Genomic DNA, 19174 nt, shown 5'->3' on the forward strand with positions numbered 1-19174 from the left:
AACACGTCCGGGTGAAGGGACCATTCCCCTGCGTCCATACCCTGGCGACTGAGGAAGTCTGCTTCCCAGTTTTCCACGCCTGGGATGTGAACTGCGGAAATGGTGGAAGCCGTGTCTTCCACCCACGTTAGAATCCGTCGGACTTCCTGGAAGGCTTGCCGACTGCGTGTGCCACCTTGGTGGTTGATGTATGCTACCGCTGTGGAGTTGTCCGACTGAATTCGGATCTGCTTGCCTTCCAGCCACTGCTGGAAGGCTTGTAGGGCAAGATACACTGCTCTGATTTCTAGAACATTGATCTGAAGGGTGGACTCTTGCTGAGTTCACGTACCCTGAGCCCTGTGGTGGAGAAAAACCGCTCCCCACCCTGACAGGCTCGCGTCCGTCGTGACCACCGCCCAGGATGGGGGTAGGAAGGACTTTCCCTTTGACAATGAGGTGGGAAGAAGCCACCACTGAAGAGATTCCTTGGCCGCCTGAGAAAGGGAGACGTTCCTGTCGAGGGACGTCGACTTCCCGTCCCATTGACGGAGAATGTCCCATTGTAGTGGACGCAGATGAAACTGCGCGAAAGGGACTGCCTCCATTGCTGCAACCATCTTCCCTAGGAAGTGCATGAGGCGTCTCAAGGGGTGTGACTGGCCTTGAAGGAGAGATTGCACCCCTGTCTGTAGTGAACGCTGTTTGTCCAGCGGAAGCATCACTGTCGCTGAGAGAGTATGAAACTCCATGCCAAGGTATGTTATCGATTGGGTCGGGGTGAGATTTGACTTTGAAAAGTTGATGATCCACCCGAAACTCTGGAGAGTCTCCAGCGCAACGTTCAGGCTGTTTTGGCATGCCTCTTGAGAGGGTGCCTTGACAAGTAGATCGTCCAGATAAGGGATCACCGAGTGACCCTGAGAGTGCAGGACTGCTACTACTGCTGCCATGACCTTGGTGAAGACCCTTGGAGCTGTCGCCAAACCGAAGGGCAGGGCTACGAACTGAAGGTGTTCGTCTCCTATAACGAAGCGTAGAAAACGCTGGTGCTCTGGAGCAATCGGCACGTGGAGATAAGCATCTTTGATGTCTATTGATGCTAGGAAATCTCCTTGAGACATTGAGGCGATGACGGAACGGAGGGATTCCATCCGGAACCGCCTGGTTTTCACATGCTTGTTGAGCAGTTTTAGGTCCAGAACAGGACGGAAAGACCTGTCCTTTTTTGGCACCACAAACAAATTGGAGTAAAAACCGTGACCTTGTTCCAGAAGAGGAACGGGGGTCACCACTCCTTCCACTTTTAGAGTGGACACCGCTAGCCGCAGAGCATCGGCTCGGTCGGGAGGTGGAGAAGTTCTGAAGAAGCGAGTTGGAGGACGAGAGCTGAACTCTATCCTGTACCCGTGAGACAGAATGTCTCTCACCCAACGGTCTGTGACCTGTGGCAGCCAAATGTCGCCAAAGCGGGAGAGCCTGCCACCGACCGAGGATGCGGAGAGAGGAGGCCGAAAGTCATGTGGAAGCCGCCTTGGTAGCGGGTCTTCCGGCTGTCTTTTTTGGCCGTGACTGAGTTCGCCAAGAATCTGAGCTCCTCTGATCCTTTTGAGTCCTTTTGGACGAGGAGAATTGGGACCTGCCTGAGCCTCGAAAGGACCGAAACCCCGACTGTCCTCTCCTCTGTTGGGGTTTATTTTGTCTGGGCTGAGGTAAAGATGAATCTTTACCCTTGGAGTGTTTAATGATTTCATCTAAGCGCTCCCCAAACAGTCGGTCACGAGAAAATGGCAAACTGGTTAAACACTTTTTGGAAGCAGAATCTGCCTTCCATTCTCTTAACCACAAGGCTCTGCGTAAAACTACGGAGTTGGCGGACGCCACTGCCGTACGGCTCGTAGAGTCTAGGACAGCATTGATCGCGTAAGACGCAAATGCAGACATTTGAGAGGTTAAGGGTGCCACCTGCGGAGCAGATGTACGTGTGACCGTGTCCATCTGTGTAAGACCAGCTGAAATAGCTTGGAGTGCCCATACGGCTGCGAATGCTGGAGCAAACGACGCGCCGATAGCTTCATAGATGGATTTCAACCAGAGCTCCATCTGCCTGTCAGTGGCATCTTTAAGTGCCGCCCCATCTTCCACTGCAACTAAGGATCTAGCTGCGAGCCTGGAGATTGGAGGATCCACCTTGGGACACTGGGTCCAGCCCTTGACCACGTCTGGGGGAAAAGGATAACGTGTATCCTTAAGCCGCTTGGAAAAACGCTTATCCGGATAAGCGTGGTGTTTCTGGATTGCCTCTCTAAAGTCAGAGTGGTCCAGAAAAACACTTAATTTACGCTTGGGATACCTGAAATGGAATTTCTCCTGCTGTGAAGCTGTCTCCTCCACAGGAGGAGCAGGGGGAGAAATGTCCAACATTTTATTGATGGACGCTATAAGATCATTCACTATGGCGTCACCATCTGGTGTATCCAAATTGAGAGCGGTCTCAGGATCAGAATCCTGATCAGCCATCTCCACCTCATCATACAGAGAGTCCTCCTGCTGGGACCCTGACCAGTGTGATGAAGTCGAGGGCCGCTCATAGCGAGCTCGTTTAGGCTGTCTGGGACTGTCGTCCGTGTCAGAGCCATCACCCTGGGATGCAAGAGACACCCCCGGATCCCGGGGCTGTTCCGACTGAGGGGGACCAGGGAGCAATGAGTTAACAGTGTCCATGGCCTGAGGTACTGGTCTAGACTGCAATGTTTCAAGAATTTTAGTCATAGTCACAGACAATCTGTCAGCAAAGACTGCAAACGCCGTCCCTGTCACCTGGACAGTATTTACAGGAGGTTCTGCCTGGGTCACCTCCAGCAGAGGCCCCGGCCGAGCAAGTGCCACAGGGGCCGAGCACTGCACACAGTGGGGGTCAGTGGAACCTGCCGGTAGAACAGCCCCACAAGCGGTACAAGCAGCATAGAAAGCCTGTGCCTTGGCACCTTTGCTTTTTGCGGTCGACATGCTGTTGTGTCCTCTGAGAATCTAGGAGGGTATATAGCAGAGGATCCCCAGCGACCGTACAGTGCAATGTAAAGCTGCAAGCATAAAATACAATATACACTTCGGCACCAGTGGGGTCAGCCCTTGAGGGCAGCTTACCGCCCGCTGAAAAGCGGGTGTGTGGGCACCAGAATCCCGTGTCTGGGTCTCCCAGTCTCCTCTCTCCAGCTCAGACTGCACACAGGAATGGCTGCCGGCGTCCTGTGAAGAGAGGGATCGTGGGCGTGCCTCAAACAAAGTGCGGGAAACTGGCGTCCCACTGTGCCCAGTGTGAGGGCTGGAGTATGCAAAGCAGACTCCAGCCCTCTGCGCTGACATTCTATACAGCGTCCCGCCCTTCCCCTGACTGGCAGGCCTGGGGGCGGGAACAAAACGAAACTAGGCCGCAGAAAGCCGGGGACTCGAGTAATAAGCGCGGCCGTGATATATGCACGGCCAGCGCGGAAGTCCCCGGCGCACCACAAGACCCAGCCGCGCCACAGCGCTGACAACAGTGGCCGCGCGGCAGTTTCAAATACATGTCCCCTCTCAGCAAAGCTGTAGATAGGAATGGCACCAGCGCGCAGCGCTGTTGTCCCCGGCGCACTAACACACCCAGCAATGCTGCAGTGTGCGCGCGGACTGTACGGGGACACAGAGTACCTTGTCGTAGCAGGGCCCTGTCCCTGACGATACTCCGCTCCATATCCAGCAGATTCCCCAGGGGCTGTGGACGGAGCACGGTCTCTGTGCCTGGAGACCGGTAAATCCCACTTCACCCAGAGCCCTAAGGGGGATGGGGAAGGATGCAGCATGTGGGCTCCGGCCTCTGTACCCGCAATGGGTACCTCAACCTTAACAAACACCGCCGACAAAAGTGGGGTGAGAAGGGAGCATGCTGGGGGCCCAATATGGGCCCTCTTTTCTTCCATCCGACATAGTCAGCAGCTGCTGCTGACTAAACAGTGGAGCTATGCGTGTATGTGTGCCTCCTTCGCACAAAGCATGAAAACTGAGGAGCCCGTGATCCCACGGGAGGGTGTATAGCCAGAAGGGGAGGGGCCTTACACTTTTAAGTGTAATACTTTGTGTGGCCTCCGGAGGCAGTAGCTATACACCCAATTGTCTGGGTCTCCCAATTAGGAGCGACAAAGAAAAGGAATTTACGGTAAGTAAACAAAGAAGGGAATTTTGTTTACTTACCGTAAATTCCTTTTCTTCTAGCTCTAATTGGGAGACCCAGACAATTGGGTGTATAGGCTATGCCTCCGGAGGCCGCACAAAGTATTACACTCAAAAGTGTTAAGCCCCTCCCCTTCTGCCTATACACCCCCCGTGCTCCCACGGGCTCCTCAGTTTTGGTGCAAAAGCAAGGAGGAAAAAGAATTATAAACTGGTTTAAAGTAACTTCAATCCGAAGGAATATCGGAGAACTGAAACCATTCAACATGAACAACATGTGTACACAAAAAAACAGGGGCGGGTGCTGGGTCTCCCAATTAGAGCTAGAAGAAAAGGAATTTACGGTAAGTAAACAAAATTCCCTTCTTCTTTGTCGCTCTATTGGGAGACCCAGACAATTGGGACGTCCAAAAGCAGTCCCTGGGTGGGTAAAATAATACCTCGTAAGAGAGCCGTAAAACGGCCTCTTCCTACAGGTGGGCAACCGCCGCCTGAAGGACACGTCTACCTAGGCTGGCATCCGCCGAAGCATAGGTATGCACCTGATAGTGCTTCGTGAAAGTGTGCAGGCTCGACCAGGTAGCCGCCTGACACACCTGCTGAGCCGTAGCCTGGTGCCTCAAAGCTCAGGATGCGCCCAAGGGTCTGGTAGAATGGGCCTTCAGCCCTGAGGGAACCGGAAGCCCAGCCGAACGGTAAGCTTCGATAATTGGCTCCTTGATCCACCGAGCCAGGGTTGATTTGGAAGCCTGTGACCCTTTACGCTGGCCAGCGACAAGGACAAAGAGTGCATCCGAGCGGCGCAGGGGCGCCGTACGAGAAATGTAGAGTCTGAGTGCTCTCACCAGATCTAACAAGTGCAAATCCTTTTCACATTGGTGAACTGGATGAGGATAAAAAGAAGGTAAGGAGATATCCTGATTGAGATGAAAGGGGGATACCACCTTAGGGAGAAATTCCGGAACCGGACGCAGAACCACCTTGTCCTGGTGAAACACCAGGAAGGGAGCTTTGCATGACAGTGCAGCTAGCTCAGACACTCTGCGAAGTGAAGTGACTGCTACTAGAAAAACCACTTTCTGCGAAAGGCGTGAGAGAGAAATATCCCTCATTGGCTCGAATGGTGGTTTCTGAAGAACCATCAGCACCCTGTTCAGATCCCAGGGTTCTAACGGCCGCTTGTAAGAAGGGACGATGTGACAAACCCCCTGCAGGAACGTGCGTACCTGTGGAAGTCTGGCTAGGCGCTTCTGGAAAAACACAGAGAGCGCTGAGACTTGTCCCTTAAGGGAGCCGAGCGACAAACCCTTTTCCAGTCCAGATTGAAGGAAGGACAGAAAAGTGGGCAAGGCAAAAGGCCAGGGAGAAATACCCTGAGCAGAGCACCATGACAGGAAAATTTTCCACGTCCTGTGGTAGATCTTGGCGGACGTTGGTTTCCTAGCTTGTCTCATAGTGGCAATGACGTCTTGAGATAACCCTGAGGACGCTAGGATCCAGGACTCAATGGCCACACAGTCAGGTTGAGGGCCGCAGAATTCAGATGGAAAAACGGCCCTTGAGATAGCAAGTCTGGTCGGTCTGGTAGTGCCCACGGTTGGCCGACCGTGAGATGCCACAGATCCGGGTACCACGACCGCCTCGGCCAGTCTGGATCGACGAGGATGACGCGGCGGCAGTCGGCCCTGATCTTGCGTAACACTCTGGGCAACAGTGCCAGCGGAGGAAACACATAAGGGAGCTGAAACTGCGACCAATCCTGAACTAAGGCGTCTGCCGCCAGAGCTCTGGGATCTTGAGACCGTGCCATGAACGCCGGTACCTTGTTGTTGTGCCGGGACGCCATGAGGTCGACGTCCGGCACCCCCCAGCGGCAACAGATCTCCTGAAACACGTCCGGGTGAAGGGACCATTCCCCTGCGTCCATGCCCTGGCGACTGAGATAATCTGCTTCCCAGTTTTCCACGCCTGGAATGTGAACTGCGGAGATGGTGGAGGCCGTGGCTTCCACCCACAGCAGAATCCGCCGGACTTCCTGGAAGGCTTGCCGACTGCGTGTGCCGCCTTGGTGGTTGATGTATGCCACCGCTGTGGAATTGTCTGACTGAATTCTGATCTGCTTGCCTTCCAGCCACTGCTGGAACGCTTTCAGGGCAAGATACACTGCCCGTATTTCCAGAACATTGATCTGAAGCGAGGACTCTTGCTGGGTCCACGTACCCTGAGCCCTGTGGTGGAGAAAAACCGCTCCCCACCCTGACAGACTCGCGTCCGTCGTGACCACCTCCCAGGATGGGGGTAGGAAGGATTTCCCTTTCGATAATGAAGTGGGAAGAAGCCACCACCGAAGGGAAGCTTTGGTCGCCTGCGAGAGGGAGACGTTCCTGTCGAGGGACGTCGGCTTCCTGTCCCATTTGCGTAGGATGTCCCATTGAAGAGGACGCAGGTGAAACTGCGCGAAAGGAACTGCCTCCATTGCTGCCACCATCTTCCCCAGGAAGTGCATGAGGCGCCTCAAGGTGTGTGACCGACCTTGAAGGAGAGATTGTACCCCTGTCTGTAGTGACCGCTGCTTGATCAGCGGAAGCTTCACTATCGCTGAGAGGGTATGAAACTCCATGCCAAGGTATGTCAGCGATTGGGCCGGTGTCAGATTTGACTTTGGAAAATTGATGATCCACCCGAAACTCTGGAGAGTCTCCAGGGTAGCGTCGAGGCTGTGTTGGCATGCCTCTAGAGAGGGTGCCTTGATCAACAGATCGTCCAAGTACGGGATCACCGAGTGACCCTGAGAGTGGAGGACCGCTACTACAGTAGCCATAACCTTGGTGAAAACCCGTGGGGCTGTTGCCAGGCCGAACGGCAGTGCCACGAACTGCAGGTGTTCGTTCCCTATGGCGAAGCGCAAGAAGCGCTGGTGCTCTGGAGCAATCGGTACGTGGAGATAAGCATCTTTGATATCGATCGATGCAAGGAAATCTCCCTGGGACATTGAGGCGATGACGGAACGGAGGGATTCCATCCGGAACCGCCTGGTCTTTACGTGTTTGTTGAGAAGTTTCAGGTCCAGGACAGGTCGGAAAGACCCGTCCTTCTTTGGGACCACAAACAAGTTGGAGTAAAAACCGTGGCCCTGTTGCTGAAGAGGAACAGGGACCACCACTCCTTCTGCCTTCAGAATGCCCAGCGCCTGCAGAAGAGCCTCGGCTCGCTCGGGAGGCGGGGATGACCTGAAGAATCGAGTCGGGGGACGAGAGGTAAACTCTATCTTGTAACCATGAGACAGAATGTCTCTCACCCAACGGTCTTTTACCCGTGGCAGCCAGGTGTCTCAAAAGCGGGAGAGCCTGCCACCGACCGAGGATGCGGAGTGAGGATGCCGAAAGTCATGAGGAAGCCGCTTTGGTAGCGGCACCTCCGGTGGTCTGTTTAGGACGTGACTTAGACCGCCATGCATCAGAGTTCCTTTGATCTTTCTGAGGCCTTTTGGACGGGGAGAATTGGGACCTGCCCGCGCCCCGAAAGGACCGAAACCTCGACTGCCCCTTCCTCTGTTGGGGTATGTTCGGTTTGGGCTGGGGTAAGGATGTATCCTTTCCCTTGGATTGTTTGATGATTTCATCCAAACGCTCGCCAAACAATCGTTCGCCAGGAATTGGCAAACTGGTTAAGCGCTTTTTGGAAACAGAATCTGCCTTCCATTCCCGTAGCCACAAGGCCCTGTGGAGTACCACCGAATTGGCGGCTGCAACCGCCGTACGGCTCGCAGAGTCTAGGATAGCATTAATAGCGTAAGACGCAAATGCCGACGTCTGAGTGGTTATGGACGCCACCTGTGGCGCGGATGTGCGTGTGGCTGCGTCAATTTGCGCTTGACCTGCTGAGATAGCTTGTAGCGCCCATACGGCTGCGAATGCTGGGGCAAAAGAAGCGCCGATAGCTTCATAGATGGATTTCAACCAGAGCTCCATCTGCCTGTCAGTGGCATCTTTGAGTGAAGCCCCATCTTCCACTGCAAGTATGGATCTAGCTGCCAGTCTGGAGATTGGAGGATCCACTTTGGGACACTGAGTCCAACCCTTGACCACGTCAGGGGGAAAGGGATAACGTGCATCCTTAAGGCGCTTAGAAAAACGCTTATCTGGACAAGCATGGTGATTCTGGACTGCCTCTCTGAAATCAGAGTGGTCCAGAAACATACTCTGTGTACGCTTGGGAAACCTGAAACGGAATTTCTCCTGCTGGGAAGCCGACTCCTCCGCCGGAGGAGCTGAGGGAGAAATATCCAACATACGATTGATGGACGCAATAAGGTCGTTCACTATGGCGTCCCCGTCCGGAGCATCAAGATTGAGAGCGGCCTCAGGATCAGAATCCTGATCAGCTACTTCCGCGTCATCAACCAGCGATTCCCCTCGCTGAGACCCTGAACAATATGATGTCGAGGGAAAATCTAAGCGAGCTCGCTTAGTCGGTCTGGGGCTGGGGTCTGTGTCAGAACCCTCAGCCTGGGATCTATGAGATACCCCGGGAGGACATTGTTGGTCCAGCTGAGGTGGGCCAGGGAACAAAGAATCAACAGAGTCCCTGTGCTGAGATACCGTCCTGTACTGCAAGGCTTCCAGTATCTTAGCCATAGTCTCAGAGAGTTTTGCAAACTCCGTCCCTGTCACCTGAACAGTGTTAGCAGGTGGCTCCCCCTGGGCCCCCCCTAGCAGAGGCTCTGGCTGAGCAAGTGCCACAGGGGCCGAACAGTGCCTACAATGAGGGTCAGTGGAACCTGCCGGTAGCGGGGTCGTACATGCGGCGCAGGCAACATAATAAGCCTGTGTTTTGGCACCCCTGCCTTTCGTGGGCGCCATGCTATTATCTTCCCTGAGCAACACAATAGGGTATATAGCCAGAAATCAACTGTGCACTATACGGTGTAAAATAAACATATAATGTTACACTACTGCACAATGGGGCTAGCACCACAGGTGCTGCTTACCACCCGCTTAAAGCGGTTGTGCGGTCACCAGAGTCCCTGCCTGGGTCTCCCAGATTTTGTCCCCCTCTGCAGCGTCCGAGGAGCTGACAGGAATGCGTCCTGAGGAGAGGAGAGAGCCGTGGGCGTGACCCAGAAAGAGCGGGAACTGGTGCCTGCACTGTGCACAGTGAGGGGAGTGGAGTATGCAAAGCATGCTCCAGCCCTCAGTGCTGCTCGTTCTGTGCAGCGTCCCGCCCTTCCCCTGCCTGTCAGGGCTGTGGGCGGGAGGAAAGGAAACTAGGCCGCAAAAAGCCGGGGACTCTAGTAATAAACGCGGCCGCCGTAAAAGCGCGGCCGGCGTGGAAGTCCCCGGCGCACTACAAGTCCCAGCCGCGCCGCAGTGTTTCCATGGCAGCGGCGGTCAGTGCGGCAGTCCCTATACATAAACACACTCAGCAACGCTGAGTGTGTAATGGCACATATTAACCCGGTCAGCGCCGCGGTCCCCGGTGCACTAGCACACCCAGCAAAGCTGGAGTGTTGCTGTGCGCGGTCCCCACGGGGACACAGAGTACCTCCAAGTAGCAGGGCCATGTCCCTGAACGATACCCGGCTCCTATCCAGCAGGCTCCACAGGAGTTGTGGATGAAGCACGGTCTCCTGTGCCTGGAGACCGATAGGATCCCACTTCACCCAGAGCCCTGAGGGGGATGGGGAAGGAAAACAGCATGTGGGCTCCAGCCTCCGTACCCGCAATGGATACCTCAACCTTAACAACACCGCCGACAAGAGTGGGGTGAGAAGGGAGCATGCTGGGGGCCCTATATGGGCCCACTTTTCTTCCATCCGACATAGTCAGCAGCTGCTGCTGACCAATCTGTGGAGCTGTGCGTGCATGTCTGCCTCCTTCGCACAAAGCAAAAAACTGAGGAGCCCGTGGGAGCACGGGGGGTGTATAGGCAGAAGGGGAGGGGCTTAACACTTTTGAGTGTAATACTTTGTGCGGCCTCCGGAGGCATAGCCTATACACCCAATTGTCTGGGTCTCCCAATAGAGCGACAAAGAAATTCCCTTCTTCTTTGTCGCTCCATTGGGAGACCAAGACAATTGGGACGTCCAAAAGCAGTCCCTGGGTGGGTAAAGTAAAACCTCGAAATAGAGCCGTAAAACGGCCCCTTCCTACAGGTGGGCAACCGCCGCCTGAAGGACTCGCCTACCTAGGCTGGCATCTGCCGAAGCATAGGTATGCACCTGATAGTGTTTCGTGAAAGTGTGCAGGCTCGACCAGGTGGCTGCCTGACACACCTGCTGAGCCGTAGCCTGGTGCCGCAAAGCCCAGGACGCACCCACGGCTCTGGTAGAATGGGCCCTTAGCCCTAAGGGAACCGGAAGCCCAGAAGATCGGTAAGCTTCGAGAATAGGTTCCTTGATCCACCGAGCCAGGGTTGATTTGGAAGCCTGTGACCCTTTACGCTGGCCAGCGACAAGGACAAAGAGTGCATCCGAGCGGCGCAGGGGCGCCGTACGAGAAATGTAGAGTCTGAGTGCTCTCACCAGATCTAACAAGTGCAAATCCCTTTCACATTGGTGAACTGGATGAGGACAAAAAGAGGGTAAGGAGATATCCTGATTGAGATGAAAGGGGGATACCACCTTAGGGAGAAATTCCGGAACCGGACGCAGAACCACCTTGTCCTGGTGAAACACCAGGAAAGGGGCTTTGCATGACAGCGCTGCTAGCTCAGACACTCTCCGAAGTGATGTGACTGCTACTAGGAAGGCCACTTTCTGCGAAAGGCGTGAGAGAGGAATATCCCTCATTGGCTCGAAAGGTGGTTTCTGAAGAGCCATCAGCACCCTGTTCAGATCCCAGGGTTCTAACGGCCGCTTGTAAGGAGGGACTATGTGACAAACCCCCTGCAGGAACGTGCGTACCTGTGGAAGTCTGGCTAGGCGCTTCTGAAAGAACACAGAGAGCGCTGAGACTTGTCCCTTAAGGGAGCCGAGCGACAAACCTTTTTCCAATCCGGATTGAAGGAAGGAAAGAAAAGTGGGCAAGGCAAATGGCCAGGGAGAAAAACCCTGATCAGAGCACCAAGATAAGAATATCCTCCACGTCCTGTGGTAGATCTTGGCGGACGTTGGTTTCCTAGCCTGTCTCATAGTGGCAATGACCTCTTGAGATAACCCTGAAGACGCTAGGATCCAGGACTCAATGGCCACACAGTCAGGTTGAGGGCCGCAGAATTCAGATGGAAAAACGGTCCTTGAGACAGCAAGTCTGGTCGGTCTGGTAGTGCCCACGGTTGGCCCACCGTGAGATGCCACAGATCCGGGTACCACGACCTCCTCGGCCAGTCTGGAGCGACGAGGATGGCGCGGCGGCAGTCGGACCTGATCTTGCGTAACACTCTGGGCAACAGTGCCAGAGGAGGAAACACATAAGGGAGTTGAAACTGCGACCAATCCTGAACTAAAGCGTCTGCCGCCAGAGCTCTGTGAATCTTGAGACCGTGCCATGAATGTCGGGACCTTGTGGTTGTGCCGGGACGCCATTAGGTCGACGTCCGGCATCCCCCAGCGGCAACAGATCTCCTGAAACACGTCCGGGTGAAGGGACCATTCCCCTGCGTCCATGCCCTGGCGACTGAGAAAGTCTGCTTCCCAGTTTTCTACGCCCGGGATGTGAACTGCGGATATGGTGGAGGCTGTGGCTTCCACCCATAGCAGAATCCGCCGGACTTCCTGGAAGGCTTGCCGACTGCGTGTTCCGCCTTGGTGGTTGATCAGCCTCCTTCGCACAAAGCATAAAAACTGAGGAGCCCGTGAGGCACGGGGGGTGTATAGGCAGAAGGGGAGGGGCTTTACACTTTTAAGTGTAATACTTTGTGTGGCCTCCGGAGGCAGAAGCTATACACCCAATTGTCTGGGTCTCCCAATGGAGCGACAAAGAAATATATATATATATATATATATATCATTACGCACGGAGGGCTCTATTCCTATCTAATATATAAAGCTGAATGTGTGTGTGTATGTATGTATGCATGTCCGGGATTGGCATCTGTACGGTCGCAGCTACAGCCACAAAATTTTGCACACTCACACTTCTGGACCCCGAGAGCGTCATAGGCTATGTTTTGAGGGGAAATTTTGACCCCGCGCTTTACAGATATTAACCAAAAAACCTGCCTCCATAAAAGCGAATGGAGCTGGGAGCCACAGTGCAGCCAAAACTTCAGAAGAATGCGCAGCCACGCCCTTAAATGGAATGTTGGTGTGTCACAATGCAGCCAGGGAAATAGGCAGACACAGACAGGGTAAGAAACAGACACAAAGAGACAGACTGACAGGGAAAGAGACAGACAGAGACAGAGGGAAAGAGACAGACAGAGACAGAGGGAAAGAGACAGACAGAGACAGAGGGAAAGAGACAGACAGAGACAGAGGGAAAGAGACAGACAGAGACAGAGGGAAAGAGACAGAGACAGAGGGAAAGAGACAGAGAAAGCTATTCATATATATATATATATATATATATATATATATATATATATATATATATATATATATATATATATATACGAATGAGTCATTACGCACGGAGGGCTCTATTCCTATCTAATATATAAAGCTGAATGTGTGTGTGTGTGTGTGTGTGTGTGTGTGTGTATGTGTGCATGCATGTCCAGGATTGGCATCTGTACGGTCGCAGCTACAGCCACAGAATTTTGCACACTCACACTTCTGGACCCCGAGAGCGTCATAGGCTATGTTTTCAGGGGAAATTTTAACCCCACGCTTTACAGTTATTCACCAAAAAACCTGCCTCCATTAAAGCGAATGGAGCTGGGAGCCACAGTGCAGCCAGAACTTCAGAAGAATGCGCAGCCACGCCCTTATATGGAATGTTGGAGTGTCACAATGCAGCCAGGGAAAGAGACAGATACAGACAGGGAAAGAGGCAGACACAAAGAGACAGACAGACAGACTGACAGGGAAAGAGAGAGACAGGTTAAGAGACAGACAAAGAGAGGGAAAGAGAGACAAAGAGACAGACACAGGGAAAGAGGGAAAGAAAGAGACAGACAGGGAAAGAGAGGGAAAGAGAGAGAAAGAGAGACATGGAAAGAGAGGAAAAGAGACAGACTGGGAAAGAGACAGACTGGGAAAGAGACAGACTGGGAAAGAGACAGACTGGGAAAGAGACAGACTGGGAAAGAGACAGACTGGGAAAGAGACAGACTGGGAAAGAGACAGACTGGGAAAGAGACAGACTGGGAAAGAGACAGACTGGGAAAGAGACAGACTGGGAAAGAGACAGACTGGGAAAGAGACAGACTGGGAAAGAGACAGACTGGGAAAGAGACAGACTGGGAAAGAGACAGACTGGGAAAGAGATTGAGACAGACGGAGAAAGAGAAAGAGACAAGGGAAAGAGACAGACAGACAAAGAGATAGAGAGAGACAGAGAGATATATACAGAGGGGGAGACAGACAGAGAATGGGAGAGAAACAGAGAGACAGTTACTATCCCGGGAATGTTAATACATTCTATTTATACATTCTATCCCGGGAATGTTAATACATTCTATTTTGTTAACAACAGTTATTAACCCAGGCGAAGCCGGGTAGTACAGCTATTTCTAATAATCCTGCAGCAGTGAGTCAATTGCAATATTCCTTGTGGTAAAAGGTCTACACAAAAGCTATGATATTGTCTGGGTAATCAATCAGAATCGCCCTGTCCCGGTGCAATGAATGAGCAGTCACTCATTCATCGGTAACCGCCATTATTAAAAGACTATACCGCACTTTAGTCACCAAGCGGTGCGATATACTCACGTGATGGGGAAATTCACTATAGTTGGGTTTTTCTCCACAAAGAAGTTGTTCTTGGTAAAACGCTTTATACAGAATATCAGGTATGGAGGCAGCTTGGTCAGCTGGAAACGCTTCAGGAAGTTCTCCTTGTAGGTCTTGTATTCCTGTGAAGACAAAATAGATTATTAAGCAACTTTCCAAAGGATTCCAGATTTCAAGGATTAACATACAAGTAACGCAAAAAAACTAACACCGGCGTCCACACAAGCAAGGTGTCAGTTTATCTATAAACACTTCCCGAAAAACTTCATGAAGTATAAGGAGTCCAAAATATAACCTCTCTGAAAGATACCGTATTTTTTGCTTTATAAAAGACACACCCCAAATTTAGAGGAGGAAGAAGGGAATTTTGGTTACTTACCGTAAATTCCTTTTCTTCTAGCTCCTATTGGGAGACCCAGACAATTGGGTGTATAGCTTCTGCCTCCGGAGGCCACACAAAGTATTACACTTTAAAAAGTGTAACCCCTCCCGTGGATCACGGGCTCCTCAGTTTTGGTGCAAAAGCAGGAAGGAGAAAACTTATAAATTGGTCTAGGGTAAATTCAATCCGAAGGATGTTCGGAGAACTGAAGACCATGAACCAAAAGAACAATTCAACATGAACAACATGTGTACACAAAAGAACAACCAGCCCGAAGGGAACAGGGGCGGGTGCTGGGTCTCCCAATTGGAGCTAGAAGAAAAGGAATTTACGGTAAGTAAACAAAATTCCCTTCTTCTTTGTCGCTCCATTGGGAGACCCAGACAATTGGGACGTCCAAAAGCAGTCCCTGGGTGGGTAAAAGAATACCTCAATAAAAAGAGCCGAAACGGCCCCCTCTTACAGGATGAGAATGCATGAGTGGATGTGTGCCTCCTTCCACACAAAGCATAAAACTGAGGAGCCCGTGATCCACGGGAGGGTGTATAGGCAGAGGGGAGGGGTTACACTTTTTAAAGTGTAATACTTTGTGTGGCCTCCGGAGGCAGAAGCTATACACCCAATTGTCTGGGTCTCCCAATGGAGCGACAAAGAAAATAGTTTTTAAATGTTAAAATGCGGGTCAGTCTTACAATCCTAATGCATCTCATATTAGCTCACCAGGGGGGAGCGGCAGTGATGGAGCGGTTCAGGTAGGTCAGCGATGCTGTGGGATTGGAGGAGGGGGTGTCGCAGCTTAGGAGGGTCAGTGGACAGAGTGTCAACGATACTGGGGGCTCGGGGTGTCAGGCGCCATTGATCTGCCAGCGGACTGGGGGCTCCACTGAATCACCCGTGGTTGATGAGATTGATTTCAAGAAAATGACCGCAGAGGCGGCGCGTGCGCACATGAACTCTGCGGCCGTTTTCTTGAAGTATATTGCGTCGATCTGCGCACGTGCCGCCGCAACCATTTTCTTGAAGAACATCGCGCCAATTGCGGGTGATTCAATGGAGCCCCAAGCCCGCTGTTGGATCAATGGCGCCCACTGAATCGCCAACCCTCCGTCCTGTGACCTCCTGAGCCGCTCCCCTGCAGTGACCACCCCCCCCTCCTCCTCCGAGCCCTCAGTATCGCTGACCCTGCCTCCTGGAGCGTGGGCTCCACCACCACCGCTCCAGTAAGCCATATCTGGATTATAGGACGCGCCCCCATTTTATCCCCAGTTTTGGGGGGAAAAAAGTGTGTTACGCTGGTCCGCGTCCTCCTTCTCCCTCTGGTTCTCTGCCACGGCGTTCTACCCGCCTGAGAACTCCTTAGCGGCTGAGGCAAAGTCCTGAAATGGGGCTTCTGTGCATGTGCGAGGAGACAAGCCGTTTCCTGAGCTAAGTCAGCTTTGTCACGATCCGCGCATGCTCACCACGTGGCGGATGTTGATTGGTCGCAGGTGACGTCACCGCTGACGCGGAATCACGTGACTGTGATGCACTGGTTGCTGATTGGTCACGGGTGACGTCACCGCCGACATTCTCGATTCTGATTGGTTGAGAGTCGATTGAGCCCTGAGCGCCTCCATCTTGTGGGCAGTGCTTAGTTTATAATGGACCCCGCAGCACGCTGCTCGGCGCTCCGTCGTTCTTGGTGCATGCATGGGGTAGCAGCCTCATGTATGACCTCTCCTACTAGCTAGCCTATACTTACAGTCACAAGCCAGTGAGCACCCACTGGTTAAGCACTCCATACCTACTAGTGCATTGCTAGTGCCCGCTTCCTCGCACTTTAGTGGAACCTGGCTTAGGCAGGGATCTCACTCACTGTGCTCTCAGGTGACTCTCTGGTTCTTCTGTGCGCATACTCAGGTAGCGACTGGACAAATTCACAAGTCAAATAGACAATAGCGAAGTGAATGTAAATTAGAAAAAAACGCCTAAAATATACCTTTTAATAGTATTTATAATAAAAAGGTCGAGGAAAATGACCCTGATATTAAAACGGACAAGACATAAACATAAAAGTTATCATATAGCCAATGGTCCCATAGGCAGAATATTCCATCAGAAACTGCCAATTCTTTAATACATACAAATGGCCCTAGGCATATATGTTAATGATAGATTCAAACATGGTGCCCAAAAATCAACCCCAAATATCCATAGATAGGGAAGAAAAGGGAACGGTCTTACCCAATCTGCCATGCTATCCCTTTCTTGCAAAGTAATGAACACAAGTGCCATCTGAAATGGTTAATAATGATCAGATAACCTGGTCCTTATACTTGTGACTCAGGATCCTCATAAGCTTTAAACCAACTCTTAGCAGAATGTGTGGTCTCCCAACGCGTTTCCACAATCATCAGGTGAGAAACATAATAAAAGATTCCGGTCAATAAAGACCCCTATACATGGCACACATTTCATGGACCGCAGGCATATCCTGGGCAGAGCGGATAGCATAGAGCGCTCCCTTACTCCCTACGGTGCGGCTGCACAAGGGGCTTAGGCAGGGATTTATACATTGAGCCTAGGCAGTACAGGTAGTACTGTTCGCACCTACACCTTAGGTACATGTTCACCCTCTATGAGTTAATAGAGGTTAGTACCCAGGGATCTCCGTTACCTGTAACGGATTTCCTACCCTCATTCACACAGTGTGTGAACATAGACACACGTGTTACTATATATTACTTTACCTCTGTGAGGCAACAGAGGTGCTAGTTAGTGGACTACGGTTGGGGTAACCAGCCGCACACGTTTAGTAGTTTTCTGTGAATGAACGGGAACTACAACTCAATCTTTAATATTATGTAGACACTCGCCATAAGCCTTTTAGCATTCCCATCATTTACATTTATGCTAATTTGGTAGTCGCTGTGAGGTAACAGTGTACCGAAGTTGGTCCTAGTGCCGCTGTGAGGTAACAGCGGCAAGTACCGCTTTTGTGGTCCAGATTCCCTATACCTTCTGTTATCACCAGCAGCAGGTTTCCTCTGCACGGTGGACCCTAACTGCCTGATAGCCTATGTCCACCTGTTATTAGGCAGTCCCGTAACAAAGTGCATCTTAAAATATGGTAATTATGGATATATGTATGGATCTACACGCTGTACCTTTTCGGTGATACCATTAAACTTGGCCAGGATACTGAAGAGTGGCACTTGGGGGATGATGAGCTGCTCCTTCTCGTCCTTGTACAGCGGGGCGGTGGGAAGGTCCAGAGTCAGGTACATAAAGGGAGACTCCATCTTCTTCTCCTGGTACTCCTCGTTTTCCAGTAGGGCCTCCTTCTCTTCTGATGGCTGCAGGCAGAAAACAAGAGTTGTCTAACCCTAAAGGGCATTATCAATAAATAAGGGCTGCTTGTAGCCAGACCCTCCAGACAAACAACCACAAGAAAGAAGGGGGCATACTGAACAATTACATATGTATTATGATACAAATCAGTATTATAAGAGAAAGGCAAAAAAAATACTTTAAAATGAACAAAGTGAAAATACTCAAACAAAAGGTGCCAATTGTATTAGTTATACCCCCATATCCATACACAGCTAAAAGCAGCAAATGAAGGACAAAATATAATAGTAAAAGAAAAAAAAAACCCTGTGCTTGTCATGACAATTCTCCTGTGAAAACCAGCATTTAACCAACCGTCGTTCATAAAAGAATGTGATTTTCACCATACATAGCAGTGCTGATGCACTGCTATGTATACTGCAAGTGATTGGATGATCGCAACTTGAAGTCCCCTAGGAAGACTAATAAATAAAGTAGAAAGTGGAAAAAAAGGTTTTTAAAAATATGGAAAAAAAAAATACAAAAAGTTCAAATCAACCCCTTTTGCTCCATTAAAAATAAAGCAATTATGAAAAAAAAATACACACACATTTGGCATCACTATGGTCATAAAAGTCCGATCTGTTAAAATATAACAAATTGACCCGATCAGTAAAAAAAAGAGAATTTTGTTTACTTACCGTAAATTCTTTTTCTTATAGTTCCGACATGGGAGACCCAGACCATGGGTGTATAGCTTCTGCCTCCGGAGGACACACAAAGTACTACACTAAAAGTGTAGCTCCTCCCTCCGAGCATATACACCCCCTGGATGACAAATCCAACCAGTTCAGTGCAAAAGCTGAAGGAGAACATCCACCCATAAGTAGAGAGAGTAAAACCCGGAATAACCGGAACCTCTGTCTACAACAACAGCCGGTGAAAAACACACGGAACAAGAACTGCCAACAGGCAACAGGGAGGGTGCTGGGTCTCCCATGTCGGAACTATAAGAAAAAGAATTTACGGTAAGTAAACAAAATTCTCTTTTTCTTCATCGTTCCTTATGGGAGACCCAGACCATGGGACGTCTCAAAGCAGTCCATGGGTGGGAAATAAACAGAAACTGAGAAGTAGGCAAAACCTAACTTCACAAATGGGCGACAGCCGCCTGAAGGATGCGTCTGCCCAAGCTCGCATCTGCCGAAGCATGAGCATGCACTTGGTAGTGTTTTTCGAAAAGGTGTGCAGACTAGACCAAGTGGCAGCCTGACAGACTTGCTGAGCCGGTGCCTGAAAGCCCAGGAGGCACCGACAGCTCTGGTCGAGTGCGCCTTAATCCCTGGCGGGGGAGGCACCTGAGAACATTGGTAGGCATCGGATATGGCCGACCTAATCCAACGAGCTAGGGTCGGTTTAGAAGCCGAGAGACCCTTGCGCTGACCCGTGGTTAGCACAAA

At 51.4% G+C, this 19174-nt stretch overlaps 1 protein-coding gene across 1 annotated transcript in view; it reads right to left on the bottom strand.

Moving 5' to 3' along the window:
- The window catches only part of USP39 (ubiquitin specific peptidase 39), a 116439-nt gene that overhangs the window by 22212 nt on the left and 75053 nt on the right, over positions 1-19174 (bottom strand). Inside the window, exons 9-10 of the mRNA XM_075346301.1 lie at positions 17552-17740; positions 14003-14145 (exon numbers count right to left, since the gene is read on the bottom strand). Of these exons, the coding sequence (XP_075202416.1) occupies positions 14003-14145; positions 17552-17740 (332 nt within the window). The remainder of the gene's footprint in view (positions 1-14002; positions 14146-17551; positions 17741-19174) is intronic.

This window comes from Anomaloglossus baeobatrachus, chromosome 4, assembly GCF_048569485.1.
Source record: "Anomaloglossus baeobatrachus isolate aAnoBae1 chromosome 4, aAnoBae1.hap1, whole genome shotgun sequence".
NCBI classification, from domain to species: Eukaryota; Metazoa; Chordata; class Amphibia; order Anura; family Aromobatidae; genus Anomaloglossus; species Anomaloglossus baeobatrachus.